Source organism: Furipterus horrens, unplaced genomic scaffold, assembly GCF_987537825.1.
Source record: "Furipterus horrens unplaced genomic scaffold, mFurHor1.1.pri manual_scaffold_4, whole genome shotgun sequence".
NCBI lineage: Eukaryota > Metazoa > Chordata > Mammalia > Chiroptera > Furipteridae > Furipterus > Furipterus horrens.
This window is the reverse complement of record NW_028327174.1, coordinates 102,098,670-102,118,709: the sequence shown is the minus strand read 5'-3', so window position 1 is coordinate 102,118,709 and position 20,040 is coordinate 102,098,670. Positions and strand designations below refer to the sequence as shown.

Genomic DNA, 20,040 nt, shown 5'->3' with positions numbered 1-20,040 from the left:
AGGAGTTCATCATCACCAAGCCATTATTATATGAAATGTTAAAGGGATTTACTTAAGAAAAAGAACATCAAAACTATGAACATTAAAATAACAGCAAACTCACAACTATCAACAACTGAGTCTAAAAAATAAAAGCAAAATCCAACTAAGCAAACCAGAATAGGAAGAGAATTATAGGTATGGGGATCATTTGGAGGGTTATCAGCAATGAGGGGGAAGGGGGAGAAATGGGGAAATGGTTCAGGGGTTAGTAAGCATAATTTGTTGGTACAAAATAGACAGGGGTAAGTAAGTTAAGAATAATATAGGAAAGGGCAAAGCCAAAGAACTTACATGCATGACCCATGGACATGAACTAAGGGGGTGGGATGGCTGGAGGGAAGGAGGATACTGGGCAGAGGGGAGAAAAGGAAAAAAAATTGGGACAACTGTAATAGCACAATCAATAAAATATACTTGAAAAAAAAGTATGCTTACCACACACATAATAATAATAATAGCAGAAGGAAACCGTGGAAGGTGGGTGTATTCTTTAAAAAAATTTAGAATATATATTTATTGATTTTAGAAAGATGAAGGAAGAGCGAGAGAGAGATAAACATTGGTGTGAGAGAAACATCAATAGGTTGTCTCCGATATGCTCCCTGATCAGGATTGAGTCTGCACCCTAGGTATGTGCCCTGACTGGGAATCAAACCTAAGATGTTTCAATATAAGGGACAATGCTCCAACTGAGCCACACTGGCCAGGACTCTTGGGCGTATTCTTATTCCCAAACTCATCAAGCTGTATACATCACTATGTACAGCTTTTTACATGTCAATCGGACTTCAAAAAAGTGGTTTAAAAGAAAAACCCTGGGCAAATTTTTCTTTTTTAAAAAAAAGGACAAAATTTTTATGAAGGAAACCTGTTTGATTGTTTAATGGACAACCCAGAGCAATAAATGGAGGGAGACCACCGAATAAGTTTCAACGAAGTTAAGATAGAATTCCCAACAGTTTCCCCACAGATATTATCTTCGGGATTCAGGAATGAAAAATGAAAACTATGGAATTTTCAAGAATTCCTGAAATCATATGTTATTCTTTAGTTATTTCTACAATTACAGATATCTAAAAATTTGTTTAATAAATAAGTACTAAGTGTAGCAATATCTACAAAAACTAGAATTTTAATATAACAAATATTCAAACACTAGGAAACACCAGCAAACATTACTATGTAATATTCAAATAATGTCATATTCAGATCTCCTGGTAAGAGGTTAACTAGATTAAGAGCACTAGTCAGAATCATATGTTGAAATGGCCAATTTCAGGATATATTTTGCTTTCAAAACTTGTTATTTCTTAGAACATGATTCATAAAATGTATATTAAGTACACTATGCATAAGAACCTACTAATGTGTATCTTTTATTTGCAACAATTACCATGAGAGGCAGGTAGGTCACAAACACACACAACATGGCAATTGCTATATGCATGACCAACTGATTAGATCTTTTTTCCATTATTTATTGAATTTATTGGGGTGACACTGGATAGCAAAATTATACAGGTTCCAGGTACACACTTCTACAACACATCATCTGTACAGTGTACTGTGTGTTCACCACCCCAAATCAAGTCTTCGTCCATCATCATTTATCTCCGCTATACCCTCCTCTACCTCCCTCCACATCCCCTTGCCCCCAGCAATCACCACACTGTTGTCCACATCCATGAGTTTTTTCTTTTTTGTTCAATCCCTGCACACAGACCCATTCATCCCCACCGGCCCCCAACAGCTGTCAGCCTACTCTATATCTATGAGTTTGTCTCTATTTTGCTTGTTAGCTCATTTTGTTCACTAGATTCCACATATGAGTGAAGTCATACGGTACTTGTCTGTCTCTGACTGGCTTATTTCACTTAGCCTAATGCTCTCTTTAATTAAATCTTGACTGCTTTTCTTCTGTGTGTGTCTGTCCTGTTTTCCAAAACTATGACCCTTAATCTTGGACTCTGTGTGTCAGCATTTCCTGCTCTCGAGTTCCATTGGACTTCAATGGATTCCTTCAAATCAGTAAATCTCTGTTATGTGCAAAGCTTTAATTCTCACAGAAGACTTACAGAGGTCATTTTTTTTTTCCTAATTTTTCAATGGATTTTTCTTAGAATTTGGAATTTGGAAAAACACAGAAATTTACCAAGCAATGCTGGGAAGAAATCCTCACATGGAAATACTAATGGGCTGCAGGTCCAGTGGGGCGGGGGCAGGGATGAGGCCCAGAAGCAGGCTCTCTGGAAGGGAAAGGAGGGAGCTTAATGACAGCTGAGACTTGAGGGCTGTGGCCATTCCCAAGCCTGGGAAAACAAAGAGCATAATCCCATCTTCTTCATTTTAGTCTTGGGTGGAATATGTATTGTAAGCAGAAGCCACCAGGCTCATTTTATAGCCAGTGAAGAACCTTTGAAGAATAGATGATCCGCAAGGTGCTTGGGAGAGACAAGTCCTGACCTAGCCATATGACTCGTTAGAGAGAGGGAAAGTTAAACTGAACCTGTTTCTTAACTTGTGAAAAAGTTGAGTTGCTGCCTAGGTCTTTTTGTTAAGGTGACCAAGCAGCTTTCTGATAATACTAAGAAAATTTGGTTTTTATCATTCCAAGGAGAGTAGATTTGTAATCTTGAGACAAATTTGGTCCTTGAAACTACAGGTGTCAAAATGTTTACGAGAGTAAATTGTGTTAGTTAAAATAAAAACATAACAACTCAAAGTCATGAGAAGTTGAATTTATCCATCAATTCTTGTGATAATTACTCTCCAAAACGTTACTAACCCAGCTCGAGTTCACTTAATCTCTTTGAAAAGACTTTACAAATTTTCTCAAATTTTGAAAATTAGTTAAAAGCACACTTCCTATTGTAAAAATGAATTAACAAGTAAAATAAAGGGACTCTATAAAAGATTAACTTTAAAACTGCTAGAATCTCAATTGGTTGTGACACAGCCCTCTTTAGGTTTTGCCCAAATGAGGAAATGGCTTGTCCTAAAGAAAGCATTGGGTTGCTCAGTCCTGCCAGAGATTGTGGTCAGAGCCTGGAGGACAGGGACAACCGGGTCCTGATGGCATGACTGCAGTCTTCAGACCCAGCTCCCTTTGGAAACGGGCAGAATCCTCGGGTGCAGCTGCAGTAAAGAGAGGGGCAAATCCAAGCCTTACCCATGCGGTTTCTGTGGGAACTTGAGGGGAACAAGCACAGCTGCTTCGTACCTTTAGTTTTGGACAGATGGCATGAAAAGAGGAAAAGAGCCTACCACTTCAGGGCTGAGAGGCACATTTGGTAGCAGTGCAGTGTGGCGTCTTCAGGATGCTTGTAGGAGTGGCTTCTCCACTTGGGTCCGTGAGGGGTCAGTCAGGGATGACCATGAAGAAGCAATGTGGGATAGGGAGAGGAATGGACACTGTGAGTCACCCCAGGGATTATCACTGTCTGAGCAGAGGAAGGGAACTGGCGGAACCACAGTTCAGAGATCTGACTCATGTGGTAAACACAGAATGACTTCTCTGTTGGGGTTGTACGATGCCTTGTATATCAACCTGTCATATTTCTGTTGTTTGTAAGGTAACTTCAGCTTATGGTAGAGCTTCAACATTCCCAAAAATCAGCAAGAGAGGAATCAGTGAAAAATGAACTTGGTTACCAAGGGAACAGTCTCCTGACTGTGCTAAAGATAGTCACTGAGATGACCTTCACGTTGTTCTGACCAATGAAGGCTGGTAGCAGACAGGGAGCAGAGAAGCAGGATTTCATGGAGAACTTTGGACAAGTAGACAAGCGGTTTCAGGACCAAAGAAGCAAATTGACACCATCTTTGTCTTAACTAATAGGCCGAGAACCTCAGGGAAAGTGGAAGAGTCTGTGTCGCTTTCTGTCATCCTCACTATGAGTGTGAGAGAATTACAGGTTTCCCTGAAAGAATAAGGAACACCAGAGTGAGATTAAGCAGCATTGCTTACAGATGCAGTTTAGCAGGAAGAGATATTTCATGTAAACAGACTTTTTGTTTGAGAGTGTTTTAAATCTTTTTATTTTAAAACAATTTCAGACTTACAGAAAAGTTGCCAACTTATGGTACAGAGAATTCTTGTATATCCTTTACCTTTCATCTAGATTCATTTTACCACATTTGTTTTATTATTTTCTGTTCAAACCATCTTCTCCATGTTTTGTCATCCATCCGTTTGTTCACCCATCCATCCATCCATCCACTGCTCTATTATTTTATCTATCTAGTTATCTATCTATACATACATACATAAAAAATTTTAGAGATAATGCCTCCTCCCAGTCCATCTTCCAGTGAGTATTTCATAAAATCAAGGGCATTCTCATATAGCTGGACTATCATGATCAAAATCAGGAAAATAACATTGATACAGGACTAATATCTAATCAACAAACCTTATTTAAATTTCACCAGTTGCCTACTGCTGTCATTTATAACCAAAGAAAAAGTAATTTCGCCTCCGGCCCAGATTCCAATCCAGGATCACACATTACATTTAGTTCTCATGTCTCTTTAGTCCCCTCTATTCTGGGACAGTTCCTCAATCTTTCTTTGTCTTTTATGATTTTAACATTGTTGAAGCATAAAGACCATTTATTTTGAAGAATGGCCCTCAATTTGGGTTTAATTAATGTTACCACAAGATTATAGATTCAAGGAATACCATAGAAATGATGTATTCTTCTGGGTGAATCCTATCAGGGGGCATGTGATATCCATTTGTTCAGTGACTAGTGGTGTTAACATTGATCACTTAGTTAAGATGGTGTCTTCCAGGTTTCTCCACAATGAAATTACTGTTTTTTTCTTTGTAGTTAATAAATATCTTCTGGCAAGTTACTTTGATACTGTGTATGTACCCTGTTTCTCACCACCCATTAGCTTTAACACCCATTAATGATTCTTGCCTGAAACAACTTTAACTATGTGAGTTGCCAAATCATTTTCTAAATCCATAATTCGAATTACATTTTGTCTTTTTTTAAAGTACATTTTATTGATTATGTTGTTACAGTAGTTCCAATTTTTCCCCTTTGCTCCCCTCTGCTCAGTACCTCCCTTCCCACCAGCAATCCCACCCCCCTTTAGTTCATGTCCATGGGTTGTGCATATAAGTTCTTTGGCTTCACCCTTTCCTACATTATTCTTAACTTACCCCTGTCTATTTTGTACCAACTGATTATGCTTCTTAATCCCTGCACAATTCCCCCCCCGCCCAGCTGACAACCCTCAAAATGATCCCCATACCTATGATTCTGTTCCTATTCTGGTTTGCTTAGTTGGATTTTGTTTTTATTTTTTAGATTCAGTTGTGAGTTTGTTGTCATTTCAGTGTTCATAGTTTTGATCATCTTTCTCTTAAGTAAGTCCCTTAGACATTTCATATAATAATGGCTTGGTGATGATGAATTCTTTTAGCTTTACCTTATCTGGGAAGCACTTCATCTGCTCTTTCATTCTAAATTATAGCTTTGCTGGATAGAGCAATCTTGGCTGTAGGTCCTTGCCTCCCATCACATTGAATACTGCTTTCCAGTCCCTTCTTGCCTACAAAGTGTCCTTTGAGAAATCAGCTGTTAGTCTTATAGGCACCCCCTTCCTTGTAGGCAACTCTCCATTTCTCTCTTGCTGTTTTTAAGATTCTCTCTTTATCGTTCACCTTTGGCATTTTAATCATGATGTGTCTTGGTGTGGTCCCCTCTAGGTCCAGCTTGCTCGGAACTCTCCATGTTTCCTGGACTTGTATGTCAATTCCCTTCGCAAAATTTGGGAAGTTTTCCTCCATTATTTTTTCACATAAGTTCCCAATTTCTTGCTCTTCCTCTTCTCCTTCTGGCACCCCTATGATTCGAATGTTGGCACGTTTAGAGTTGCCCCAGAGGTTCCCAAGCCTCTCCTCATTTTTTCCAATTCCTGTCTCCTCATTCTGCACTGGTTGACTATTTTTTTCTTCCTTATGTTCCAAATCATTGATTTGAACCCCAGTTTTATTCCCTTCACCATTGGCTTTGCGTGGATTTTCCTTTGTTTCACTTAGCATAGCCTTCACTTCTTCTCTTATGCATTTGCCGTACCCAAGTATATCTGTCAAACATGTGAGCATCTTTATCACCAGTGTTTTGAACACTTCATGTGTTAGGTTGTCTATCTCCTCATCTGTTAGGTTGGCTATCTCCTCGTCACTCAGCTCTCCTACTGGAACCCTGATCCATTCCCCCTTTTGGGCCATACTTCTCTGTCTCCCCATCCTGACAAGCTCCTGTGTTTGTTTGCCTCCATGTCCCAGGCAGAGCTTTCACTTCTGTTATGTTGTAAGGGGCAGAGCCTTAGAGACTCATCAGTACAGCGTGACCTGTTTCACCACATTGTGGTGCTGTATGTGGGGGTGGGGTCCGAGAGGGAACAATGTCACTTGCCCAGCACTCGCCTCTTTTCCAGGCACTTCTCCCACTTCTGTATGGGACTGGTACCTCTCTAGCTGTTGCTCTGGCTGTCATTCCCAGAGTGGGTGGGTTCTAGGACCATGGGGGCCCTTTAAACAAGCAGACTCTGCTGAGACCGGCAGTTTCTGCGTCCACCCCAGCCCCCACTAGTCTGCACAGTCAGAAGCAATGAGGCTTGATTTTCCTCAGTGCTGGGACTGTGAGCTGTGTGGTCTGGTCTGGTGCTGGAAGCACTCCCCAGGTGTCCCTCTTGACTTTTGAAAATGTGTAACTGTGCTTTCGACTGACCTGCCACTGCCGCCGCTGCTACTACCACCACACCACATCCTCTCTGCCCCAGCTCTGCCCTTCCTACCTGTCTGGATGAGTATTTCTTCTTTATATATTTGTTTGCTGGACTTCCATGCAGTTTGATTTTCTGGAACTTCTAGTTGTTTCTAGTTTTGAGGTAGTTGTATTCCTTCTTAGCTGTGGAGGGAGACGCAGCATGTCTGTCTCTGCCTCCATCTCATCCAGAAGTCTCTAATTATGATATTTCACTGGCATTCTGCCCTGAAGAAGAGCTTTCTTTTCTTCTTATTCATCTTTTCACTCACCCATCCATCCATGCATTCATTTGTATAAACTTGTGGATTCTTATTTTACTGTATGGCTTATAATCTAGTTAATAAAAGTCATTATTTTAATGCTCAAATTGTCTAAGATTTGGCTGGTGGGAGCTCCTTGAGCTTAGCTGCTGTAATTGTGACATGTCCTCATCATTCTTTGTGTAGTTTCTTATCGTCTAACATAGGAAGATGTCCCAACCCCCCCACTCTAAAGTCAGTGATATCTTCAAGGAGCCCTAATTCCTTTGACTGTAGAATACTTAGAAATGGAGACCTGGAGGCTGGATGCTGAGTGTGCTTAGAGGGAGTGTGTATTCATTTACACTAGAGAAATAGAATTGGTGTCACTGGTGTTTGCTTGTACTCCATTTTGTATTTCACTCTCTCCTTGTGGGTTTTACATATTTATGTTTGAGCATATGAAATGTAACATGGTTCTAAAAGTCTAAATTATAGGAAAATGTATATTTTGAGAAGTGTCATTCCCCACACAGCCCTTCTATCCTGTTTCTGTCCCCAGCTCTTCCCACTCTAGTCCCAGCAACCACCCATTAATAACCAATCTTGTTAGTTTCTGGTTTACCTTTGTTTTCTTTTGCAGAAATTAACCAATGCATGCATATTTTTCCTTAGTTTTTACCTAAAAGGTACATACTATAGATGCTATTTTCCCGTTTTACCCTGGAAACTACTCCATATTAGTTCAAAAAAATATTCTTACTTCTTTTTACAGCTGCATAGTACTCCATTGTGTTGATGTATTCAGCCACTCTGGTGTTTGAGCATATACTTTATTTCTAACATTTATCAATCAATACTGCAAATAATTATTCTGTACATAACTATTTTCTTAATTTTGGAGATGTAAATTCCTAGAGCTGGAATTAATAGCACTGATTAAAAATGCACATATAATCTTTTTAGATATTGCCAAATATCTTTCCAAAAGGTTGTACAAGTTTTCATCCCTACCCTCAAAATATGAGATTGCTTGTTTCCCATAAGCTTGCCAATGGAATGTGCTGTCACATTGTTAATTTTCACCAATTTCAGTGAAAAGTGATCTCAGTACAGTTTTAATTTGCATTTATCTAACTATGAGCAAGGTTAAACATTTTTCCATATGTTTAAGATATTGTGTCTTTTGTCCATTTTTCTATTGGATACAAGCTTTTTTAAAAACGTAGTTATGAATTGTATTTTCCCTTCAATGTGCTAGGCAGAAACTAGAGGTTATACATTTGCTTAACACTTATCCTATCCCATAGATTTTTCATGATAAAATCTTACCTGTGGCAATGTTTTAGTTTTTGATATGGATGGTGTTCACTGTGAAAATTTTATCAAGCTGTACACTTATGGCTTGTATACTTTTAGAAGCTCTTTTTAAAATAAATTCTTAGCCAATTTAACTCTGTACTAAATTAACAGTTTTGATTGCCAATGACCTAAAGTAAGCCTAATGACTCCCAGAATCATACCCAAGAAGCTCTGATGTGAGACAAATAGGAAAATATGAACCCCCTGAAGAAGGGGCCCCATAAGCTCACACATAAAAGCTGAACCCAAAAAACACATACACACACACAAACTCAGAGTCATTCTACCTCCCCTCCCACCACGGTACCCATGGCCATCCTCCTGAGACCTAGCCAATTGTATGCCCTGGACTTATCTTCCCACCTCATCAGCTGGAGAAAAGGATTTACCCATTGGACAGCAGTAGGAACCCTGATTTCAAGTTTTTCCTACAATCCTTTCTTTGTGTCCCAATAAGTGATATACCTCTGTTTCAAGCCTCGTTTTCTCCATAATTTGCAAGGATTGTAGTAGAAAATGGGTAATCAAGTCTATTAAACATTATAAGCTACTATCAGAAAGATTCAGATAGCTGGGATGTTTCTATCATTTTCTATGAATTCTATTTTCCCTTCAGTTTGCTAGACAGAAGCTAGAAGTTATACATTTGCTTAACATCTATCCTGTCCTGTACAGAGCTGTGATTAGCTAAGGTGCATTCTCTCCTACTCTCAGCCTCTGGAACTTAGTTGATACTAAGTCGAGTAATCCAAATAAAACTTCTGTGAGTGGACAAATGGAGAAATTTTTAAGATTGTTGTCTATTTGTTGTATCTTTCAGGACAGCCCAGAGAGAGTAGGAGCAGCAATATGCCTTCAGAGAATTGGCAGCACCTGAATAGTTTTCTCGCTGCTGCCTGAGAATGATGACCCAGCCCCTCCAGTGTGACAGTCCCAAGGCAGCAGGGAGTCTCTGAGCAGATGAGCTGGGAGGAGGCATGGTGATAGAAGTTGTCAGGGATGAAGACTAAACAGTGTTGGCCAGACAGCTGGGTGATGGTGGCTACTTCAAGGAGTTTCCAAAAATGGCATTGATAGGTACCATGACCTTCCAAGGGAAGCTGAGGGAGAGGCATCGTAGACTCCTTACTCCTCCCCAGCCAGGACTCCCAGACGCATGCACAGAGTTCACCTCCCCGCATCCTATGTGTCACAGGCTGAAGTCACAGTAAACACACACATACATTTTCTTTCTCTCACCCTCTCCCACTCTGAAGAGCATTTGGAGTAGAAGCCATTTAGTGGCAAGAACTGGTGTCTTACATCCAGGTTCTCCGAGGATTCCTAGAAGTTAGCTGGACCCCCAATTTTGAACAGTATGTTGGATTTTCCACACTTGTGTGGTGCATGTCTGGAGCACAGGCATGTAGAAACCTGAAGTGTCCTTCTTTATCTCCAGACAGCGTTTGGTGGCTCTGTTTATTAGGGCTCTTCCCTGGATGAAAAAAGAGACAGAATCAAGGTATTGAAATGCCCTCGCAGTGCCTCCTCTCCTCTGCTGGAGGGTTCCCTCAATCCTCTGCCAGTCATCCAGAGGGCAGATGGAGCACAGTGTAGTTAGGTCACCCAGTGCCTTCTCTGCTAGCACCATGGTAAACTAACCATAGACCTGAGAGTAAGCACTGCAGTGCTGGGTTCTGACGTCATCATCTGCCTCGCCTGAGATTAAAGCATCAGGTCAGTGTGGCTGACGAAACATGACGACCTCGGAGAATGATGACACTTCTCTACTTTTCCTTCCTTTTCACACCTTCATCCCTGAGACCATGAAACCCCCTGGCACTTTCCCTCCCTCCTCACCTGCTGGGATTCTCCCGCATTCATCAGTGAGGCTCTGTGGTTGGACTGGAGTGGGAGCTACATTCAGGAATCTCAGCCTATTATCTCTACCACTTTGGGGGGCAGTTCCTACTTCTCCTGTGTGGGGGTTCACCAGGGTTTACTACTGGGAACACTGAGGGCTTTAGAGCAAAAGTGTCTGGCTAAATCCCTGCTCCATCAAACACCATTATTTGGCAAATTACTTGTTTAAGTCTCGATTTCCTCACCTATAAAGTGGGTTTAGGATTAATATTTACTGAGCATCTTGAGGCAGGTCCTCTCCCCATTCTAATCGGAGAAGAGGGAGGAGGAGTCATCTTTCTCCTTGTTGCAATGTGCCAACTCCAGCCCCCCTGAGATCTTTCTTCCTTATTTCTGAGGCTCGACAATTGATGCGCCCACAATTATCCTGGTTCTGTTCACTTCTCCCAAACCTTTCACTCCCTACTCCCTATGCCCCTTTCTACCTTTTGGCAGGAGTGACTCACATAATCTGCCTCAGTGTGGGGATGACTTATTTTCCCCTTTGCTATCATCCTCAGAATTAACAGGCTTCAGAGTTACCAACCACCAACATTTTTTTTTTCTTAAATATTTTGAAACCGATATCATCTTATGGTTTATTTATTTATTTATTGGTTTGTTTGTTTATTTATTTAATTTTGGAGAGAGGGGGAAGGAGAAAGAGAGGGAGAGAAACATCACTGTGTGGTTGCCTCTCATGCGCCCCCAACTGGGGACCTGACGTGCAGCCTAGTCATGTGCCCTGACTGGGAATCGAACTGGCAACACTTGGTTCACAGGCCGACGCTCAATCCATTGAACCACAGCAGCCATGGCAACCACCAACTATTTTAACAGCTGAAGGGCACCAGCTCTATGTCCAAATTCTTGCTCCCTCCCTAACCATTACCCCTCAACCTCTCTTCTCTTCCAGTCACAAACTGACCTCAACAACCCTGCCCCTCAAAGTCACCTGGTCCTGGCCATACTGGACTCCCTCTGCCCCCACCTCCCAGGGTGCATCTATCAGCATCATCAGTCAGGGTGGCTCTCCCGGCTCTTGAACTCCCTTGGGCCCCCACTTTCAGACCATGCAGGGCTTCTGGAGATGGCCTCCGATGGAGCAGGACTGGCCCACAAACGAGCCTACAGCAGTCTGGCCTCAGCACTTGGCTTACTCCTTAGGGTTGCTCCTGCAGGCCTCTTTAGCATGTTCTATCCCTTGACACCGGCTTTCACTAAATGCCTTTATTTTTCACTTTGTCAGAGACCTGCTTCCAGTCAAACCAGCCACTCACCCAAATGTCATGAGCAATCCTCTGGATGCTGGTTATGGGTGGTCTTTTTAAAGGGGCTGTCCTGCCGCTGTTGCTGCCGCCAGCAGCCCCCTGTGCTCAAAGCCCAGCTATCCTTAACAGATATAAAGAAAACACTCTTTCTATCTAACATTCTTCTTTTATTTCTCCTTTTTGGCAGCTTCCTTTTCTATTGACTTGAGATATATCCAAATATCTCAATATTAGAAAGGGGGGAAAATTCTTAACTCTACCTTCTTTTTCAAACAAACATTCAGTGTTTTTTTTTTTCCCCCTGTGAGAAGAAAACTTCCTAAGCAGTCAGGCAATAACGGTAAGATTCTGTCTTTGAATCCTAAACATTTACTATACTGTGTGACCTTGGGAATATTAGTTGACTTCTCTATGCTTTAGTTACTTCATAGGTAGAGTTAATGATAATACTTATAAAATTTATTTAAGACTAAATTAGATCATGTTTAGCCCATCATTTGGTATATAATATGTATGCAATAAATCTTGGCTACTGTAATTTATTGTGACCTTCCTGTTAGCATCAATGGTCTTTTTCTATTTTATTGTCACTTACAAGTAAAATGTGCTTTGGCAGTATTTCTTACATTCTGGATATTGTATGTTTTTGCTTCGGTTTTTATTTGGAGGGTTATTGCCTTCCAGTTTTTAAAAAAAATTGTGGGTTTTTTTTTTTCACTTTTACAGAAGAAGTATGTGCTTTTTTTAACTTAGAAAATAATTTTTTTTATTAGAAGCACTCATAAGGGGATAACATTAAATATAGTTATTGAATATATGCATTTTCCAATTTAACTTTTTAAAAAATATACTTTTTGAGAATAGTTTGAATTGCTATATAATATTCAGTTCAAGGGATGAACAAAAATTTCACCTACTACTCTGGCCAGGTGACTCAGTTGGTGGGAGCATTGTGGAGCATCATCCCATGCACCAAAAGGTGGAGGGTTCGATTACAGTCAGGGCACACACCTAGGTTGCAAGTCTGATTCCCAGCATACCTGGTTGGGGTGCATATGGGAGGCCACTGATCGATGTTTCTCTCTCATATCAATGTCTCTCTCTCTCTCTCTCTCTCTCTCTCTCTCTCTCTCTCTCTCTCTCTCTCTCTCTCCCTCCCTCCCTCCTTCTCTCTCTAAAATCAACATAAACATATCCTTGGGTGAGGATTAAAAAAATATTAAGATATTTTCTATATGAATCTTGACCTACATTCTATATTATTCCTTAAATTAAGATATTGTCTTAAAAGGTAATTAGTGCCTTTAAAAAACAACATAATTAGTTTGGGGGTTCTGATCAGCATCAGGGATTTTCCTATAGAGAGCTAAATTGCTTTCTGGAACTATTCCCACCAGCAACTTGGAAGAGCAACCCCGGAGGTCTCCTTCTCTTCTTGAACCCTGCTGCCTATGAGCGGTCTCCTCTTTCTCACTACCTCTCCTAAACATTCTTTTTGTTTCCTGAGCTGTCACTCCAGCTGGAAGACTTCCAAAGTACAACTTTCACCCATATTCTCCCTAAATTCAAATATGTCTCTACTTTCAACTCTGCTTGTCATCTCTAAGTCCAGATACCTCAAGTACGCTTCGTCTCTGTGCATCGGGTCTCTTCTAAGTCACTGCCATTATCTCTCTTATGGTCTTTAAAGGTCATAACTTCCTCTGGTTGACTCAAAATGTTAATCTTGAATTTGGAAGAAAACAAAGGAATTATCTAGTCTACCTCCATCTCAATTCTGGAAAATATGTTTGGTAACTTTTTAATAGGATGAATGTATAACTTCTGTCTAAAAGTAAATACAGCACAAAAGGGTCCCAACTTTCAATCAGATATCATGTTTACACCTGAAATAATTGAGATAAGATGGTTATGAAAGGCTTAGGTAGAATGAATTGACTTAAAACTTGCTTAAAATTAGCCCTGGCTGCTGTGGCTCAGTGGATTGAGCGTTGGCCTGTGAGCCAAGTGTCGCTGGTTCGATTCCCAGTCAGGGCACATGACTAGGTTGCACGTCAGGTCCTCAGTTGGGGGCACAAGTGAGAGGCAACCACACAGTGATGTTTCTCTCCCTCTCTTTCTCCTTTCCCCTCTAATAAAATAAAGTAAACAAATAAATAAATAAGTTATATTTAAAAAAAAAATCTTGCTTAAAACCAGCAAACACCATGAACTACATAATTATCTGCTCCTTTAACTTTTGGAGTTCTTGACATAGTGACCATAGAAAGGGATCCAGCCTGGACTTCAGAGTGGTGGGACAGACTCCCCCTGGATGTTGGGCAGATCCACATCTCACCCAGCCACAATCTGTATTCTATCCACAACTTCAGCCACCTGAGAAAGTGATCTTCCAAAATTCTCTTGGAAAGGTAAGCCTCAAAATGTTTGGAACGTCATAATTGTTTCTTTAGTAAATGTAATATCTTTAATTCCCAGGAGATTTAGAATAAAAAAGTATAAATGTAAGGGAAATCAAACACACAGTATTTGTTAAAGATTCTGTGTATAATACTAACCTAAGTACATGCTATGCTTTAAAAAATAGTCTTACAGATTAATCTTGTGCTACCAACTTAAAAACATGTAATTAAATATTGAAATCTGTGATTGTATGCTGAAATTTTACTGGATTGCAAACACTTTTAAACAATTAAGAGAACTTAAGAATCATTCATTTTAAAGTCAGATAATTTCTTTTAAAAAATTTAATGTATTAAATTTATAAATATAGCCTATAGTGTTTAAGGGAATGTATTAAATTCTAAAATCCCTTTTAAAGCTGCTAAGAGAGTAGATCTTAAAAGTTATAAGAAAAAAATTAGCAACTATCTATGATGATGGATGCCAACTAATCTTATTGTGTGTGGTAATCATTATGCAGTTATACAAAAATTATGTATATTGTGTTGTACACCTGAAATGTATAATGTAATATGTCAATTATATCTCAATTATAAAAATAAATAGAACACTATAGATAACTTTATACTCATAAACATGAAGGGGCTAATTCCTCAAAAACCATGAACAACCAAAACTCAGTCATCATAACTAATCATAAAAACTCAAAATAAGTAATCTGAATAGCCTTGTACCATTAAAAGTTTTTTCAATTCATGATTTAAAAACTCTTGAAAAAGAATTTTGCAGGCCAATAAGGTTTCACTGAATGAGTATATTAAACATTTTAAAAAGGGATTATACTGGCTAGAATTTTAGTACCTTGTTGCATACCAATTTAAGACAATCTTTTCCAGAAAATGTCTCTTCCAGAAATTGGTCTATTCTATAATTTTTGTCAAAAGGATAAATTTTATCAACAGAAAGAAGGAACAATTCCCAACTTACTCTATAAGGCCAGTAACTAAAACCACACAGTACAAAAAAGAAAAAAGTACGTAGAGACCATTATCTCAAAAGAACTTTGACACAAATCTTCAACAAAATACCAGCAAAACAAATGCAGCAAAGTATGTAAAAAAGTATACACCATGACTAAGTGTGATTTATTCCTGATATACAAGACTGGTTCAACATTTGAAAATTAGTGTAATCTATCATATCACTAAGCTCAAGAAGAAAATAACATGATCATATCTACTGACACAGAAAAGGCATTTGACAAAATACATCTCATATTTATAAAACAAATTCTTAAAAAGTTAGAAACACAGGGAAATTACTTCAATTAATAAGAAGCACCTACAAAAAAACCTACAGCTGATGTTATACTTAATGGTGAAAGACTCAATGCTTTCTCCCTATATTTGGGCACAAGGCAAGTATGTTCACTCTCACCACTCTTATTCAACATAGTACTAGAAATTCTAGCTAATATAATAAAACATGAAAACTAAATAAAAGTCATATGAATTAGACACTTAAAAACTGATTGTTAAAACTTGATAGGTTTATAGATAAAATAAGATTTGTAAGCAGAACATAAAAGCTGAAAAAAAACTAGAGTTCTTTTATTTATAAGTTCAATAAATTGAATATTGCTTTTTTTTTTAAAAAGTAAACCTGTAATGGTATTTTCTGCACTCAAAAGATACCATTAAGGATGTCAAAGACTCATTATCTAACACTCGGCCTGCCAGACGCTCTTTTGTAGGACAGCTTAAGCCATTAGACTGTTAGAAATTCCTCCCTCTGCCCATTATGGTAAATCAAACTCCCTGATCTCCAACAACTGGTCTTAGTTCTGCCCTCCTGTGGATACTGAGCAAGTCTGCTTCCTTTCTCATGAACACAGATAGCATCACCTTTTCTCTAGGTTCACCTCTCCCCTACTTAATACCTCCAGGTCTGCCAATCTTTTATTTGTTCTGAAACCATTTCTTGAATGCCTGCAATTTTCTGGCACTGTGTTAGATGCTAGAGAGAGAACAACAAACAAAACCCAGGCCCTGTCCTCCAACCTACAGCCTAGTGATGACAAGAAGCAAGTGAGCAGGCAATTAGAAGAGATAATGAAATAAGGTCTATAAGAGGGGACCTGATAACAACGCATGGGGAATCCAGAGGAACACTTTGCATTGAAGAGGTGGGAGAAGAGGGAACACCACCTACAAAAGTGCCTGATATAAGAGGGGGAAGGGCCTTTCATAGAATCACATGTATTTCCATACAGTTGGAGCTTAGAGATGAAAGACAGGACTTACTCTCCTCCTTCTCACTGATGTTGTCTAGTTCAGAGAGACAATCTATGATTCAGAAACCCTCTGAAGTTGTAAGCAAAATTGTGCACATATGTGCATATATATGTTTTTCTGGAGACAGTCCATACCTTGCAGCAGATTTTCAAAGAGGTTATCAGCTTTAAGTTAGGAATTACTGAATTAGATTGTCCGTGTCTTTTTATATGTGGCTTCTGGACCTAATACAGTACCAATGTGCTCAGAAAGGTATGTTCATAGACAAAGCATTGCCTCCCTCCATCAGGACATCACATTCCTGTCAATGTGACTTAATGCAGCCCTATCACACAGTAAATTCACACATAGACTGTGGTCAACCCTCATGTCATTGTCACATAAATTCTGCCAGATTCCCTGCACCTTGTTCTTGGTCAATTGATGCTGAAGTTAAAATCAAGATTTTTATATAGTCCATCAAATTTTAGCCCAGTGCTCCAGATTCTCTGATTATAATCAAAAACAAAACTGATCACAATGGCTAATATTTATTGAATACTCTCTATGTGCCAGCCACTATGCTAAAATGTTTTACACATGTTATCTCATTTAATCCTCCCAACCCATAAAGTCAATATTATCATCTCCAGTTTATAGATGAGGAAATTGAGTCTCAGAGAGGGTAATAAAATTGCTAAATGTGACTGAACTATAATTCTAAACCAAGCTCTTAACTGTTAAGCTATAACAGATTCCATATTTCTTTCCCTTAGCCACCGCCCCTGACTTAGTCAACAGACTCAGTGTTTCACACCCAGGTCCCTGTTTCCAGTGTTTTCCCTATACAATTTCACAAAATGAATCTTCCTAAAACACTAACAAATCAAATCTGAACATCTCATATTATATTTGAATATATCTATCCTTTGAAAAGTATGTGACTCACCGGTTTGAAATCCCAATATATGTGCAGTCCATTTTTGGCTGCCTTGGAACATGGCTCTAAAGTGGGCTTCTCCCCATTGCCAGGGTCTGTCAGACAATGATCATCAACATCTGCTTCTGCAATCAGTGTTCCCACATATAACTCTCCAGTGAGGCGGTAGTAGACATTCTAAAAGACAGCAGAAGGGTCTGCTATAGACACAGTCAGTGGGGGTGCTCACGAGTCCCCTAGACACTCAGTCACCATGGGAAGCACCCTCTGCTTCTTTCTCCCCACACCTGCAGTTGACTTTAGGAAGAAGACCAGGCCTGCTCCCTCTCATGCAGGGAGCCCAACAGAATCATGGTTTGCACAAATGAGGGAGCTTATCTTTGAAAAACAAACCCACAACTGAAATGCATAAGGTGTCATTGTAAGCCTCAGCTGTGAGCTTGTTGTCAGGAAACCTTTCATATTCTCAATATGACCCTGCCTTGTTCACTGAGTTTGATCAAGTAGGTTGTTTTTGTGTCCCAGTTTTTTTCCATTCGTCCAGTGGAAATGCTATCTATCCTGTATCTTTCAAAAGCTTCCTGTGAGGGCAACATGCAAAGTAACATGACAGATATTAGTAATCTCGGGGAAAAATAAATCCCCTGGCTACCCCTTTCATGTGGTGCCAGATCTCTTGTCTCCCCTGGAGGGACTTCCATTTAGCCTCTCTCTTCTCCAGCTCTTTGTTCAGCTGTTCACCTTCTGGACACACAGGAGCAGTGGGAGGGTGGAGGGAGGCAGTGTGAAGAGGGGGAAAAAGGGGACTGAAGTTTATTGTCAATGAAAATATTACCATAGAGAATGAGGGCAACAGATCAGAGCCTTTCTACATAGCTATGGCTTTTTGAATGGATTTGGAAGTGCTTAGTTATAAGTACAGGTTTGGGTCTCACCATGACTCATTACCTAGGATGCTCAGCTCCTGCCTCCCCATCAACTAACACTAAATCTAGCAAAGGTTGCTATGGGCTGAGCCTCAACAGACTCATCCTATCTGGGCAGAGAAGATTGTGGAAAATACCTGTGGACTGTATTCATTACAGTAATACATGATGGGGGTGTTGCCTACAATAGGTCCCCGATCCAGGCAGATATTTTCATCCAATGAGTTTTTCATCTGAAGGGGCAAAACACATGACAGCACTGTTGGTAAGAGTTAGAGAAAGAGGGCCCTCAAGCCTCCCCAGGTTCTACATTTTCTCCAGTACTCCAAGGGTGCCAGAAATGACCAGCAGTTTGGTATCCTGGCATCAGTTTTCTAAGCACTAGGCAAATGCTGAAGTAAGGCACTGATGTGATGCCCACTTCCTGTGAACACCCACCCTCTTGGACCATCACAGCACACACAGAGGGGAAATCATGCCCACATTCAGGTAGGCAAGGCCAAACATCCAGATTGGCTGAGAAACTGGGAAGGTCAGAGCATGGGCTGCAGTTTGCAAGGTAAGAAAGAAGGGAAAGAGAGGGGAACTGGGAAGCAAGAGATAAAAGAAAAACAAGACAGTCCAAGGGCAAAAAGCTGAGGAAGGAGTTGGGGATAGGAAGGGAATCTTGGGCAGGATGGGTATTGGAAACCTTTTTCTGGGTATTCTTGTGATTCAGGTTTCATCGACTGTTATAGTCAAACATTTAAAATCTGAAATGCAATTTCATAATACATACTCTTCCATAGCCCACGATGTTGCGGATTGGCTTCAGGGCTGGATAAACATTTTTCAGATACCAGTCAAAAGTTTTACATTTCAGTTTCTCCCGGAGTGCCATTCTGGAAGAAATGTCTCCATAATCAATTCCAGAGTTCTGTAAATAAAACATGTAATGTTTCTAACGAGTATGGATGATGCCTGAGAAAACTGGGTATTTTTCTGATGGCCTGTAAAGTAACCTAGGTAATTTGTAATTTTCCAGGGCAAGTGAAAAAAACGTGAACCTTTGGAATCTCTTGGTTTCAAGGACACTTGCAAGACCTGTGTAGTGGGGTCCCTTGGGTTTATTTCTCATCAATAAGATACAAAATACTACTCCTGACAGTCAGAAAAGGCTTTCCAAAGGAATATTGTGGTAGCAAGATTTGGAAGTTAAAGGACATTTTCTAAAAGTGATATCTGTGGAGAATTAAAGTAAAAAAATGTTTGAGCCCAGAGCCACAGCTCAGGAACAAAAGAGAGCAAATCCCACTGACCTCAGGGGACAGGGATCATGGTATGGCCTTAGCCAAGAAGGTCATCTTCATTCATATGCATCCAACAGGATTACAGTCCTTATACCCACCATCCCACATCCAGCCTATCATGCTTATGTCCTCTTAAGACAGTGAATTGATGATGAATGAAGAAAAAGGAATCTAGGCAATTCCTTAGTTTGAATCTTATCTCAACCACTTAATACCTTATTACCTTAAACAAGTTTCTTTTAACTCTCTGTGCTTCAGTTTCTTCATCTATAAATTTAGAATAATAAAAATAAAAACTACCCGAGGTAAACTCTGTGCTCACCTCCTCTCATGACCATATCAAAACTACAACTAAATTCTAGAACAACCACCCTTGAGAACCACCTGAAGACTAGCTGAACAGAACTCCTATAACTAAAGATGCAAAGAAGGAGCCACATTGAGACTGGCAAGCAGGGTGTAGATGCAGAACAGGCTGGTCCCACACCCACATGTAGTGGTTAAGAATTGGGAAGGATATCTCAGCTGTGAAGGTCCACACTGAGAGGTTCCAGGCTCACACTGGGCTCCCCAGCCCCAAGCACCAGTGCCAGGAAGAGAAGTCCCCACAACATCTGTCTGTGAAA

General features: G+C 40.0%; 1 protein-coding gene across 1 annotated transcript in view; it reads right to left on the bottom strand.

The window, feature by feature from the left end:
- Window positions 1-9,211: 9,211 nt before the first annotated feature.
- The window catches only part of GALNT8 (polypeptide N-acetylgalactosaminyltransferase 8), a 43,844-nt gene continuing 33,015 nt past the window's right edge, over window positions 9,212-20,040 (bottom strand). Inside the window, 4 exon segments of the mRNA XM_090275734.1 lie at window positions 9,212-9,905; window positions 17,209-17,376; window positions 18,263-18,358; window positions 18,904-19,041. Coding sequence (XP_090131860.1) covers window positions 9,762-9,905; window positions 17,209-17,376; window positions 18,263-18,358; window positions 18,904-19,041 — 546 coding nt within the window. The 3' untranslated portion in view covers window positions 9,212-9,761.